General features: G+C 42.6%; 1 protein-coding gene across 4 annotated transcripts in view; it reads left to right on the forward strand.

Moving 5' to 3' along the window:
- LOC148025059 (uncharacterized) overlaps window positions 1-12,640 on the forward strand; it is a 55,062-nt gene extending 42,422 nt beyond the window's left edge. For 3 of the 4 annotated variants that reach the window (XM_087694761.1, XM_087694763.1, XM_087694764.1), the window contains 10 exons: window positions 159-226; window positions 2,485-2,533; window positions 2,688-2,772; window positions 2,896-2,997; window positions 9,279-9,330; window positions 9,859-9,910; window positions 10,029-10,145; window positions 10,267-10,572; window positions 10,663-11,085; window positions 11,626-12,640. In XM_087694761.1, coding sequence (XP_087550887.1) covers window positions 159-226; window positions 2,485-2,533; window positions 2,688-2,772; window positions 2,896-2,997; window positions 9,279-9,330; window positions 9,859-9,910; window positions 10,029-10,145; window positions 10,267-10,572; window positions 10,663-11,085; window positions 11,626-12,567 — 2,196 coding nt within the window. In that variant the 3' untranslated portion in view covers window positions 12,568-12,640. The remainder of the gene's footprint in view (window positions 1-158; window positions 227-2,484; window positions 2,534-2,687; window positions 2,773-2,895; window positions 2,998-9,278; window positions 9,331-9,858; window positions 9,911-10,028; window positions 10,146-10,266; window positions 10,573-10,662; window positions 11,086-11,625) is intronic. The other variant, XM_087694762.1, reaches the window with a different exon arrangement.
- Window positions 12,641-13,052: the final 412 nt, after the last annotated feature.

Genomic DNA, 13,052 nt, shown 5'->3' on the forward strand with positions numbered 1-13,052 from the left:
GATATGTTTTAAATTTTCTTGAAACATGTGAGAAATGGATCCAAGCTTGGACCGTTAAGTTTCTTAAATACGGTTATGCTTATGATGTAGATTTAATAGATTGGTTTTGTGTTGGTCAACTTGATTCCATCAGAGTCTAACAGGTTTAAATTCTGCAGCGGCTGTTCGTTATCCGTAAGGATAACCAAGATACATCTGCTTGCCTAGTCAATCCCAATCATGTCAAGTAAGTGTGTTAGGTTCACCAAGCTGAAAGTGCTCTGTTATTTCATTCTTCTGTTTTACTAATGCTTGTCCTAGTTTCAAGTTAACTGGTTTTGTTTGCAACAAATAATGCCAGTATCCTGTTTAAAGGGATACTTTTTCACCAACTCATTTCAAAGTGTTCTTATCACACAACCCTATGGTTTGCATCGATGAAGTGCCAACTGTTTTTATTTTTCCCTGTCACCGATGATAGAAGAAACAAGCACATTTCACACATGTCAAAGGCTATTTGCTTGCCACAATTTGGTGACAACTCCTCGCCCCTTTGGGTTTGGGAGAGGAGACCTTTCTGCAGACTTCGAGAAAATATGTGAATGGTTTTGGAGGGACCTATCCCTGCCATTAGATGCTATAGGCACTCTGTCTTAAGGTGCTGGTTAGAGACAACAATTAAACAAGGACAAGGTAGGTGAATTCAAGCTTAATGAGGGTGTCACAACAATCAATGTGCTATGATGAGTAAAGACTGTGAAGTCTGTGACCATCCATGCAGTATAAGATATCAATGCATGGGTTTAGGGGCACACCCAATTATGCACACATTTGAACATAGGGTTAGGCTAAATAGCTTACAGGCTTGAGCCAGTTAATTGTGTGAACAGGAGTTTAGGCATAGCAACATGGATTGGAAAATGGGAATGGGGAACAGGAATGGGAAATGCCACGATTTGCCATTCCATGTGGCTATATAGTCACATGGAATAAGCATGAAACGGGGAATAGGGATGGGCAATGGGGACAGAGGACCTCAAACTGGCCATTCCATGTTGCTATGCTGGAAGGTGAATCATGACAGGTGTGAGTGTCTTCCACCCCCTTCTTTTTTTCTCTCTCCCCCCATGTTTGTTTCTCTTCTCTTTGCTGCCCGCTAAACTAATTTCTGATCAGACTAGCAAGCTGTATCCCAACACGTATCAGAGGGCAAGATGCCCTAGGAGGAATAAGATAAGTTGGAAGCATAGAGAAAGGACCCTTAGTGCTCATAGAAGAGTCGACATCTAAAGGTGCAGTGGGTCAGGGAGTGATGATGAAAGGGACACTGAGTAATTCTTGAGATTGCTTGGGTTTGTGTAAGTCTATAGTTGGGACCTACTGTGGATTGTGTTGGTTCTCAGAGTTGCCGGTCGAAAGAAGCCAGCAACAGCCCAGTGTAACACATGAAGGAGATGGCAAAGGTGAAGAAGTAGAAGGTGAGATGAGGAGGAATGATGTATGGACTTCTAGTGTGCCCTTGAGACTACATAAAGGTATCAAACTTATGGTACCATTCCCTGGGAGCTTGATTCAAACCATAGCTCAAGCCACATGGTTGATGGTTGACGAGCCTGTTGGTTGCTGACAGCAAGTTGACCCTGTTGTGCAAAAGGGATTCTATAGAACCATGAGTCATAGAAACTTCACCTGTAGATTGTAGAAGGTGAGGATCTCACATTTCTATGGTTTTGTGCCCTTTTTGAGTAGTTAGTCATAGACTGGCCAACCTTTCGTCTGCAGGGTGATAACCCAGCCTAGATTTTGGCACATTTATTTAGGCTTCAGCTGAACCTAGTGCTAGCCTCGTAACTTTCTTACTTTCAGGTTTAACCTGTGTTGGTTAGTAGAGAAAATGACGTCAAATTTCAAGAGTTGAAATTCTCGACAAAACTCAATGTATTTTCCTGGTTTTTTTTTGGGGTTGGGGTGGGGGTGAGTTTTTTTGGGGAGGCTGGGGGGGACTGATTAATTCTGAAGCTCTTGTTTTTTTCCTAGTTCAAGTCACAACTTAAATGTTGTGCAGATGCATGCATCTGGTGGGTTGCATTTGAAGACTAGGGTCAGTTTCATTGGAGTATATGACTTAGATGAGAGTAGAGATTTGACAACATTCCTATTCATATATCTGGGCAGAATTCAGCATTCAATAAGAATAGCAGTTAAGCCCTCTTAATAAGATGAGGGCTCTCTCTGAAATTTCTCTATATTGTCAGAGTTGTGGCAACTATGTAGACAAGACATGGTCATTATACTTTGTGGACTTTCTTATCTGTACAGTAGAAAGGAAGGCACTTAAATTTCAGATGTAAATGGACTTTGGTAGGCCAGGATTTGACTGGAGTATCTGGATGTTTTTACAATGGCATCCTGTTACTTGAACAAATATTGCAATCTTTTTTTATTTAAGAGCCTGTTTGTCTTTCATAACCCTGTCTTTTGTTGACCTTTTTAGTTTTTTGGCAGTTTTTTGGTCAATGGGAGGGGTGTGGAGAAAAGAAGTTTAGCATCTCTCGTAAGGATTTTTGGATGTGCAATGGTTCAGAATAATGTTTGTTTAAAAATTAGATTATAGTGGCATTTCACATTTACCTTCCATATGAAGACCGTACTTTACTATTGCTTTTCTGCACGGAGTGATCTTATGTAGTCATCTTTCTGTTAGCCAGGATACGGGACCACAGATGCCAACAAATGTGACGGGCATGTTAAAGATTGGAACAAATCTTCTGCAAATTGTTGGTGATTTTCCAGGTCAGCAGCGTGAGGTGCTTATTGTTACATTTATTTGCCTCTCCTTTTTACCCTGATGTAGGAGGCAGACATGGCCTTGGTAGGCTGCAAGAGTGCCTTAGTAATGTTGACTGTTTTTAACAGGACCATATCTGATTGCGATTGCTTTGACTGCGACATCTTCGAATGTTAATTCGCCTTTAAACTTGCAAATTTACAACCATGCTGGGATGAAAGCTCAAACTGGTAGGATTGAATCTGAGAATATGGTTGCATATGCTTGACATCTTTTCCTCTCCTCATAAAAAGATCCTTGTAGTTGGTAAAATGCATAAAAGCAACTCCCCCCTCATCTGAGAAAGACCGATCCTGGCTTCTGCATGGAAGGAAAGCTTTTTTGATAATTTGTCACCTTGGTGCATGCAAGAACACCACAGGCTTTATTTTTTTGCTTATTCTTGGGGGTTATCATAGTTTTTGCCCATGATGTTATATTGTAAAGTTTCTACAGATAAATATCTCATTCATTGCTTTGTAGGAATTGCAGAGATTCTCTTGTGATGCGTTTCCTTATTGCTAATAATGGTTTTTTATTTCCTTTTCAAGAACAATGTTCAATTTATTTTCAATTTCAAATTTCGTGCTTGCCAAAACGAATTGGACTGATGCTTTTTTTGGGGGGGTGGGGGGTGTGTTTAGGGAATGAATTGAATAGAGAGATGCAGAGGGAAGCAGAGGTGTGTAAGGGGGAGAGGGAGGGGAATAATTGATTTGATTACAACGAATCGATGGTATATCTTGTCATGGATAAAAGAAATGAACACCAGCAACGTTGATTAATACATGTGTACAAGAGCTCATGGCTTCTCCTATTATCTAAAATATTTCATGGGTGTTAGGCTATTTATTAGGCTTGTTATTGGGCGCCTTTATGGGCAGTTGGGCAGCTCATTTAGGGCTGGCTCATTTGTTTCGTTTCTCTTCCTAGAGTGTATATAAAATATACTCCATTCCCCCACTCTTGTTGTATTGGCTCACATCCACTTGGAGAGAGGGAGATTGGAGGTACTGCCCGTTGTCACACCATCACCACATGCCTTTCACCTGTGTTGTTTTTTTGTATGGTACATCTCATAAATTGTGTTATTGATTCCATTGCCCATTCGTTTGTTGCTCAAGTTCTTGTTTTCACTGTTCATTCTTCTTAATGTTCAGCAGTTATGATTCTTCTGCTTCCATTTCTCATTCTCACATGATATCAGAAGACTAGTGTTTCTGGTTTTGGTTGCTTTGTACTGCTGGTATTCACTGTTTTCAGGTCTTGAAGTTCTGTGTTCTGCGGCTTTTGGGAGTGCTGCGTATTTAATGACCTGTTCCTCAGCTGGATGACCTGCTTTACTACTGGATGCTTTGCTGCATTTTTCGGTGCTGCCACTATCATTGAAGGCTAGGACTCCTTCATCTGGGCTGCCACACTTTTGGCCATGCTGGTTCACCTTTCCAGGATCTTGCCTTTGCTGGCAAATTGCTCATGACTCTGGAAAACTGTGTTTTTGATGACCTGACTTTTTTACACTTCACTGCTGTTTCCATCCTTGTGTTTTTCTACTGCTTGTGTGTTTGTGAACTGTGTTTTTGTAGTGCTGAACTTCTTGATTGTCTGGGTTGGTTGAAACTCTTGATTGTTGGGGCTGGTTGACCATGAGTACCCTTTTATCCCTTACTCTCACCAGTCAGAGTAGTTACTGACAAAGAAAAGTGTGCTGAAACTGCAAAATGACCTATTGTAGACAAGAACGTAGATTTGGTTGATGATGAAAAGTTCTAGAAACCTGGAAATGCAGCAACTGGCAGCCTGGTCTAATGACATTGCATTTGGATGACTTGATTTGCAGCCTCCATGTGTCAGGATGGTGATGAGGAAGCTGGAATTGTGAAACTGTTAAAGGACTCGCGCCTACATCACAGAGGAGTGTGGGTGATCTTCAATAGGACACTGGGGCACTTTTTACTCTCCGTACGAGAGGTTTTTCCCCCAGATTTATTCCCTTTATTTTGTGTGCCTATGTTCATAGTTTTAGGCACTTATCGTGTTTCACACACTTCGGGTGTGAACACCCTCTTATAACCCTAAGGTTTAAGGGTTGTACTTTGTACTTGCACCTTACACTTCATATTATTGTATTGGGTGTTGTGCTCTCACTCTCTACACTATCTACTCCACTCTCAGCTGAGCTTGGATCTCTTCCTGCTCTCACATTTGGTATCAGAGCTGGCCCTCAGCTCAGCTCAGCTCAGCCTGTGGCCAGCTGATTCCCTTGGCATTTGTCCAGTGTGCGCACAACTTCTGTTGCTTGCAAAAGAAGCCCGCTAGAAGCTAGTAGCTCCACCAACAGCTCAGTGTAGCCTGTAGGCAGGCCCAACATCTCAGTGAGCCTGTAGGCAGGCCTGCTGCCATGAGAGGAGTCGTCACACAGCCACCCATCACCAGAGGGAACGCTCGCTGCCACCAGCGCAGCCCCCCTAGCCTCGACCTGCTGCCCTTGCCAGCTGTCCCACCCCCTGCGCCTGGGCGCCGCCTGCAACACCCACCAGCTATGACTTGCTCCCGCCTGCTCTAGTCCATGCCACTTGTGACTTGCATGCCAGTTGTGACCTGTACCCGCTTGCTCCCTGTAAGTCCCGCTTGAGCAGCGCTTGGACTACCAGCTGATGCCGCCCTACTGATGCCAGCTCCGCCCACTGCAACTTGTCAGCCTCCAGCTGTTGCAGGGGTCCCCCAAGCCTGAGTCAGCTAGCCTTTGGGGTAAAGGAGGCATTTACCATTTTTTAATTCAAAAATTTGAGTTACAGCAACGGGATTTTGCCCAAGGTGTGTATCTCCAAAAATTACTTTACAAGTGGGTCAGAAAATTTTGGGGCTTTTGGGTATTGAGCAGACATTGGCACATGTAGTACTACTTCAGTTTGAAATAGACTGATTTTGAGCATTTTGGGACAATAAATTTTGGGGCTTTTGCATCTACAGTGTTGCTAAGCATTTATTGCACCTTGGATTGCGTGCATTACAGAGAGTGCTTCAAATTTGTTAATTACAGCAAGGTACTTGCTGTAATTTCTGGAAATTCTAAGATTTCCAGGTTGGTCCAGCTTGAGACATTGCTCTTTTGCTCTCTGATCAGTATTGTTTATCATGGCAAATGAGGGAGGTAATGTATTTACTTACGTATCTGAGGAGGATAGGTTGGATGGTAACAACTATTCACATTGGTCCTTCATGATGAAGAATGTGCTGATTGCGAAGGATCTTTGGGATTATGTTAGCGGTGAAGAAGCTAGTTCCCTAGAGATCAGCAGCATAAAAGGCATGGGATACACGGGATGCATAGGCTTTGTCACTGTTTGCATTGGCAGTTTAGCGGTCTATTATCCCTTGTCGAGAAAAAATGACATACTAGAGAGACAGTAGGGTTTGAGGGGTGAAACACAGAGTGTGTATGACAAACACTGAGAAAGAAAAGAAACTCAGAAGAACATGATGATGATGCACTGAATCATGGTATAATGAGAAAAGCTGATACAGTGGAGCCAAAGCTCAGAAGATAACTACATTGTCCTGTCTGAATCAGGCGGCAGCACCGAAGGGTATCTGCACAGTGAAGGGAGTGAAACGCAGTTCTCCGACAATAGGGATATCAAAGATGTATGCTGAAGGTGAAGGACAGCTGTTGTGGGAGCGAAGCACAATCCCCTGATGCCGCTTGAGTGGAGGAGAGTGATCACCAGTTATCGAGGGAGCAGAGAGTAGTCCTCTGATGCCAGGAGGAGAGTCTGTGCTGCAAAACGCAAACGCCAGATGATGGAAGTGAGGGCTAGGATACCAAAAGCAGACTCCAGCAGCTCAGATGATGATGCGAGCTGTAGAGGAGGTCGCCAATCAGAGCAGAAGCCACTAGATGATCAAACACAATGTGCAGAGCCTGGAAAAGATGATGCCAACTGAGGATGACTGGTGCTAGATGGTTGGAGGCCCAAAACGCAAGGTGTAGAGCCTGTTGGAGAAGCGCCATCTGTGGGAAGTGACGCTTGACTGGGAGAAGGCCTCTAGAAGTTGAAACGGAAGCAAGGAGTGCCTAGATGATGAAGGAAAACTAATGCCAGTTGATAGGGATGGCCGCTAGGGTGTGTGAGCTGTCGCCAAGGCATATGGATGAAACCATCAGAGGATGGACTCCAAAACACACCTCGATGTTTTCCGGAAGGGGTATGGGGGCAGTGGAGAGGTGTTTGATGACAGAAGAAGAGAGGTGAAGAATGAACAATGAGTGATGAATGTGGGAAGAGGTGGCTTGTAAATAGGCATGCTTAGTCTAGGGTGGCGCCTCATTGATATGGGCGCCCACTAATAAAGTGCCCGGATTAAGGGCGCTAGCCCTTTTTGGGGCTGTCAGAGTGGAACTCTAACTGAAGGAAATGTGAAAGAAATGAACTGAAGAAATGGTTTCTCAACACCCTCTTTCAGGCCCAAAAAGGGACGGAGAAAGAGGAGCGAAGAGATGCAATACTACATGCAACAAGTGCCACTTGGACAATGTCCCTTGTGGGAAAATTGTTCACTTGCCCAAGCGCCCTAGTACAAAGATGATGAAATCATGCAATGCATAGGAGATAGAGGATCCCTAAGATCCAAGATTTCCACTTGAAAGGTAACTAGCAGTAAAGAATAGTAGACAGAGGGAACTTGAGAACTCGAAATGCAACCTCGGGAGAGAACAGTGCTATGATGAGGCAATAGATGGAGACCTCCAAACAGCAAGAGGTGATGGCTGAAAACAGGTTGCCTAGGGTTGGAGTGATGGGCTGCAATTGGTGATGGTTGGATAGCACATGGTAGGTGGCTGATGACTGAAATCTGCACGTTAGAGTGAGAAACATGCACAAAAGGATGAGGTTGAATGCTAGGCAACATGTCTATTTATAGATGTTGAAGGGTGCCCCAAAAAAGTAGGGTTTTGGGGGACTAGTGAAACTCTCTTGAATCGCGTACCAAATTTGCATTTTTCATTAATTAAGCGTGTTTTGGGGCTGTTTAAAGATGCTAATCAGCTATAAAGTGTGTGTGAGCCCAACAGATGGGATTGGATACATCATACATAAATGATCATACAAATAAGTGTGTGTGTGGAGAGAGAGAGAGAGAGGGTGGAAGGTTGATTCTTGAAAAAAAGGGGATGGGGGGGGTGTCCGAAGAAATGCCCTATTTTTTGTACAAAACTGTACTAATACATACTGTACTGTACGGATCGGTCCATACTATATACAAAGACAACCCTGATTAAAAATAAATGAACTATCTAAATAATGAATGTGTAGTGACGAAGAAATGAAAATCCTAAATATAAGTAGTGGACGGTTACCCCATTGGCCCAACAATTAGCCTAATGAGCTAAGAGTAATAAGTAAAGTGACACTAGCCCAATGATATAGTAGTCTAGTGTACCCAAGGGACTTATAGGGTACTAACTGAAGGGTATGGCCATCGAGGCATGTGTCCATCAGCAGCTCTGCAAAGGAAAAACATGGCAAGGGGGAGAAAGTGATCTAACTGTGGTTGCATTAGGAGCTAAGGAAAGACATGGCAAAGTGTGAAATCTAATATGCGTGGGTTGACAGATCAATCACTCAAACTTCCACGTGTCCTAAAGGATGAACTGCAGCAGCAGTAGTCCTCTAGGGTCTGAGGGATGTCCAGCTGACAAGTGGCAGCAAAACACAGGTCTGGCAGCAGAAAATGTTAATGTAGATGAGGTGAATGATCTTAGCAGCAGGTCATATGACTGTAGTTGATGACATCAGCAGCTGGATGGCTGGTAGGTCAGGAAAATGCAGTAGTAGATAAGTTCTAGATAGGTCCGAATCAGGTCGCCTGATAATGTGGCTCAATAAAGTTGATTATCAAGAAGTTCCCACTGTCGTTCAATAACCTTTTTGGTAAGACAACAATAGAGCTGGAGATAGGTGATCCAATTGACACCTTAGGACTGTATGCCCAACTAGATATGATTAGTACTCACATGAGGAGCAGAACCCAATAAATTATGCAAGTTTTGCATTGTTTTTCTTGATGATAATTTCAATGGATAGAGCTTCAGAAGACAAAACAAAAGAGCAGCCTCTTTTGTTTTAGGTATTGCAGCTTTTGGATGCCACAAGCTCTTCATTGACAGGAAATAGTTGAAGCTGTTCTTTGTTGCTTGCTTGTACTTTTTTTGCAGGAGGGGGAGGAAAGGTGGTTCCTTCTGCTATTTAAGATACATGCAATATAAATTCCATGCTTAGAAACATTTTGTATTAAACAGTTTGTGCACCTGGGTGCATATCTTGAGGATAAAAAATGTTTAATGCTCAGTCTGATAAGCTCAGAGAAGCAGGCCACTGCTTTGTGCTCTTTGACCTAGATCAGCTATGATAGATTTATACCTTCGTGAGTACACCTCGTTTATCAGGTTATCTTGTGATTCATGCAGATGATGAACTGATTGAGGGTCCTTCACGTGTATCACTTCATTGTCCCATAAGGTTAGCTTCGACCACTGAAAGGATTTCATTTGAGTTTCTTGAAAGTACACTTCAGTGAAGAAATTAAATAATTCTAAAATCAGTTTCCTTCTGGTCATGTATCTTAACCGGATACCATTTTGCAACACTCTCAACGGTATAACTTAGAATCTGTCATAATCATGTAAGTTATTCAGAAATCCTCCAGTGATTCACATCAGTTGTTGGTCAAACAGTTCTAATAGAGGGCTTGTAAGGTGGGGTGGAGCGTCACACTCGGTGTGAGCCAAGACACTGTAGGTTAATGCTATCAATAGGGTGTATAGCAGGTGCAACTATATGCATTGTAGCAATGTTTCAGCTGCAGCTAGTTACATTTTTACTTCAGTTTTTCTAAAACTTTGTTTCATTAGGCATTTTTTACTATTTGGATTGGTAGCAGGACCCTTGCTGACAATGCATATGATGTTGGCAACTATAGTTAATTCTGTTATTTCGCATCTCTTTGTTAGAGAGACTCATTCATGTATTATTATCTGGTGTTTTTAGTCACAAACGCATCACATCCCCTGTCAAAGGATCTTCATGCAAGCATCATCAGGTATATTATAAAACTTGTGAATGCTGTTAGTTGCTCTTTTGGTTTCTTTATAACCTATCCAACATCTATGTGGGAAGGTTTGGAGTCCAAGTGGCTTGTTCATTCTTTTTATGTGTAGTGCTTCGACTACTATAGTTTTATGGAGATAAATTCTAGAAGACCATCATGGCGGTGCCCATATTGCAATAGACATGTCAGCTTCCCTGATTTGCGACTTGATCTTCAAATGTTGAAGGTAAGCAAGGTTTTCCGAGACATCACAAAGGTTTCTTATTAGTTAAACATAATTGAGAACTGATCACTTCTCAGAGGTGCTCAACATTCGACTATGATTGAATGCCACCTATTTGTAGCAGATTTTAAAGGAAGCTGGAAACAGTGCTGTTGATGTGATGGTCTCTGATGACGGCACGTGGGAAACACTGGCTAGTGAAGAGGTTTTGGATCAATCTCAGCCATGGAGAAAAGATGCAAAATCTCTCAACAATTCAGGAGAAAGCTCTGCAGAAGAGGGGGAGATTTGCACTGAAAAATTCAGACCAAATATGATTGATTTGACAAATGAAAGTGAACAACAAATGGAAGTTGAAAGCAGGCAAAATAGAGAGTCAGAAGACCGAAAGCCTGATATGAGAGAGATCAATGTCGTCTCAAGCATAAATGTACAGTCCTTTTAATATATTGGAAATGCTTTTTCCTGCAGTTGTCATTTTGTACATTTTTTTGAAAGGCTTATGCTGTATGCTGTATAGGCACAGGCTAGCAGGGAGAATATTAATCAAAACAATGCAGCAGCTTATGCATCACAATCAATGCCTGTTGAAATACCTGGATATGTCACCATCATGCCAGATGGTGCCCAAGAGCGGCAATCTAACAGGGAGATAAGCAGGACACCAATAGCTATTCAAGCTTTACCTGCACAAGGTTCCATCCCCAACTTCCGTGCTCGTTCACGCCCCAACTCACAGCCAAATTCCCCAGCACAGCCAACTGGTTCTTCTTACACAAGTGCCACACATGGCAGCCAACCTATCATCAATCAAAGGCCACTTCAAGTCCAGCTACCAAGTTTTGTAGGAATTCACGAAGGTCAAGTCTTACTTAATGCTGCTCACCAGCAGTTTCAGCAAGACACTTCATCAATTCCAGACTTACCATCAAATACACAGCAGGTACGATCTAGAGTCTTAACATTCAAGACATGTCACACAATCATGTTAATAGAGGTTTGGTAGCAAGAATGCTACCACAGCATTTAAGACAACGATCCTCCCTTCAAAAGCATTTGGGCAACAAAATAATTCCAAGTATGGGATGCTTGCATGTTAAGGGAAGAGCGTAAGAAGTGTCAAATGCGGTTGCATTTTCCTGTCCATATGTGAGTTTTTGACAACTGTTAATTACTTGATTGCATTTCTATTAAACCAAGTATCTACATTCTGCTCATTGCACAAAAGGCTACAGTCAAATAACACTAGCTTTCTTCTTGTATTAAGCTTTGTCTTGTTAAGGCATATAGAAACTGCCCTTAATGTTACATTACTACTTAAAGCAGCTATATATTTGTGAAAAATCTGAGATGGAAAATTAACTGTTCTTTCACTATGATGTACTACAGTTTATTAGATTTGCAGTGTGTTGCCACACCCTCTTTTTGTGCATGCATGTCAAATGTGAGACATTTATCTTTTGGATGTGTTCTGAATGTCTAGGTGAACTCCCAGCAAGGCACTGATATACGGGATCTCAGATACAGAGCACAGCAATTGCAGTCTCGCCCAGCTGTCAGTCAACCTGTTTATGGAGCCAGAACTGTAAGTCATCCTCGTAGTGAACGCCAGGGTCTGCATCAGCCCATTTCAGTCCAACAGTCTGTTCGTCAAGATTCCCCAACTTTACTTGATTCTCAACTTCGACAAGTTAGAATACCTAACCAATTCCACCAGTTGCAGCAGCTTCAGCAAGGGCACATGAACTTGATATCCAGTGCTGTTAGTGCTCCAAGGGAGGATCATGCTAGTGCTGGATTCCTGGGATTAGCAGAGGGCATACCATTGTACAATCAGCTCCCCAATGCTGTGCCTTCAACTGGAATTTTAAGGAGGCAGCCCTCTCATACTGCTAGGATGGTTCCTGCTGCTTCCCACCATCATCATAACCCGTTGATTATTCCAAACACTGGTGTTACCCGAGATCAGAGGTGGGTAACTTCAGATGCTATTCCTGCGCAAGGATCGGATTTGGCAGGCTTAGTCACAACAGAACATAATCAGAGGCGTATGAGAGGTAGCATTACTACTGCAACAAGATCTACAACAGTAAATGTTCCCATTGGTCAGTCACACAGTGCTGCAACTAATTATGCTTGGTTGCATAATGTATCTCCCCAGCCTACACAAAATAACCTGCAGACAGCCAACCAACCATCTAGGTTTTCACCAGGGGTTTCTCCATTGACGAGCAGTGATTCACCAAGGCAATGGGCCCTACCCAGAGCCACTAGTACCCCCCTAGGAACAAGTTTGCAGAGCATACAGACAGCATCTACACTTGTAACAGACTTTGATAATTGGCTTGAGACACAGAATGAGAATCATCTACCTGCAGCTGGGTTGGGAGGCTTGTTTGATTTAGGGGATCTAGGACCCCTATAAATCACCAGGCTTTTTTGATGTAATGTATATCCTGTACTTTATTTCTCTTCCAAAGTAAATGCGGAGTCACTATACAACGAAAGCAAGTCTGAAATATCTGTTGAAATGCCATAAAAGGATATCTGGTACAGTTAAAAATCTTTAAGGTAGCCAAGGTAACAGACAGCACAAGGGAATGTGATTATTGGGGGTCTGTTGTGCAGTCGTTTTGATTTCACTACTTCCAATAGTTGCCTATTTTTTAGTCCCTGCATGATGTGTGATCAACGTGAGCACAGATGTATGCGTACCAGTTCTTCGGCACAACTTTGAGCTGTGTTGCAGACATTTAAATGTCTGCATATGAGCTTGACCTTGGGACATTAGGAGTGAGCTGTCTGGGTTAAGGGTTTAAGATGTGAATACAATGGTACAAGGTAGTCACATTCATTTTAAAGACTTAAAGCATAAGGAGTAAAAGAATGAGAAGTCCAAATGCTGTCCGC

The sequence above is a fragment of the Lygodium microphyllum genome, chromosome 15, assembly GCF_053477565.2.
Source record: "Lygodium microphyllum isolate KBCC chromosome 15, Lygodium_microphyllum_v1.1.10, whole genome shotgun sequence".
In the NCBI taxonomy this organism is placed as follows: Eukaryota; Viridiplantae; Streptophyta; class Polypodiopsida; order Schizaeales; family Lygodiaceae; genus Lygodium; species Lygodium microphyllum.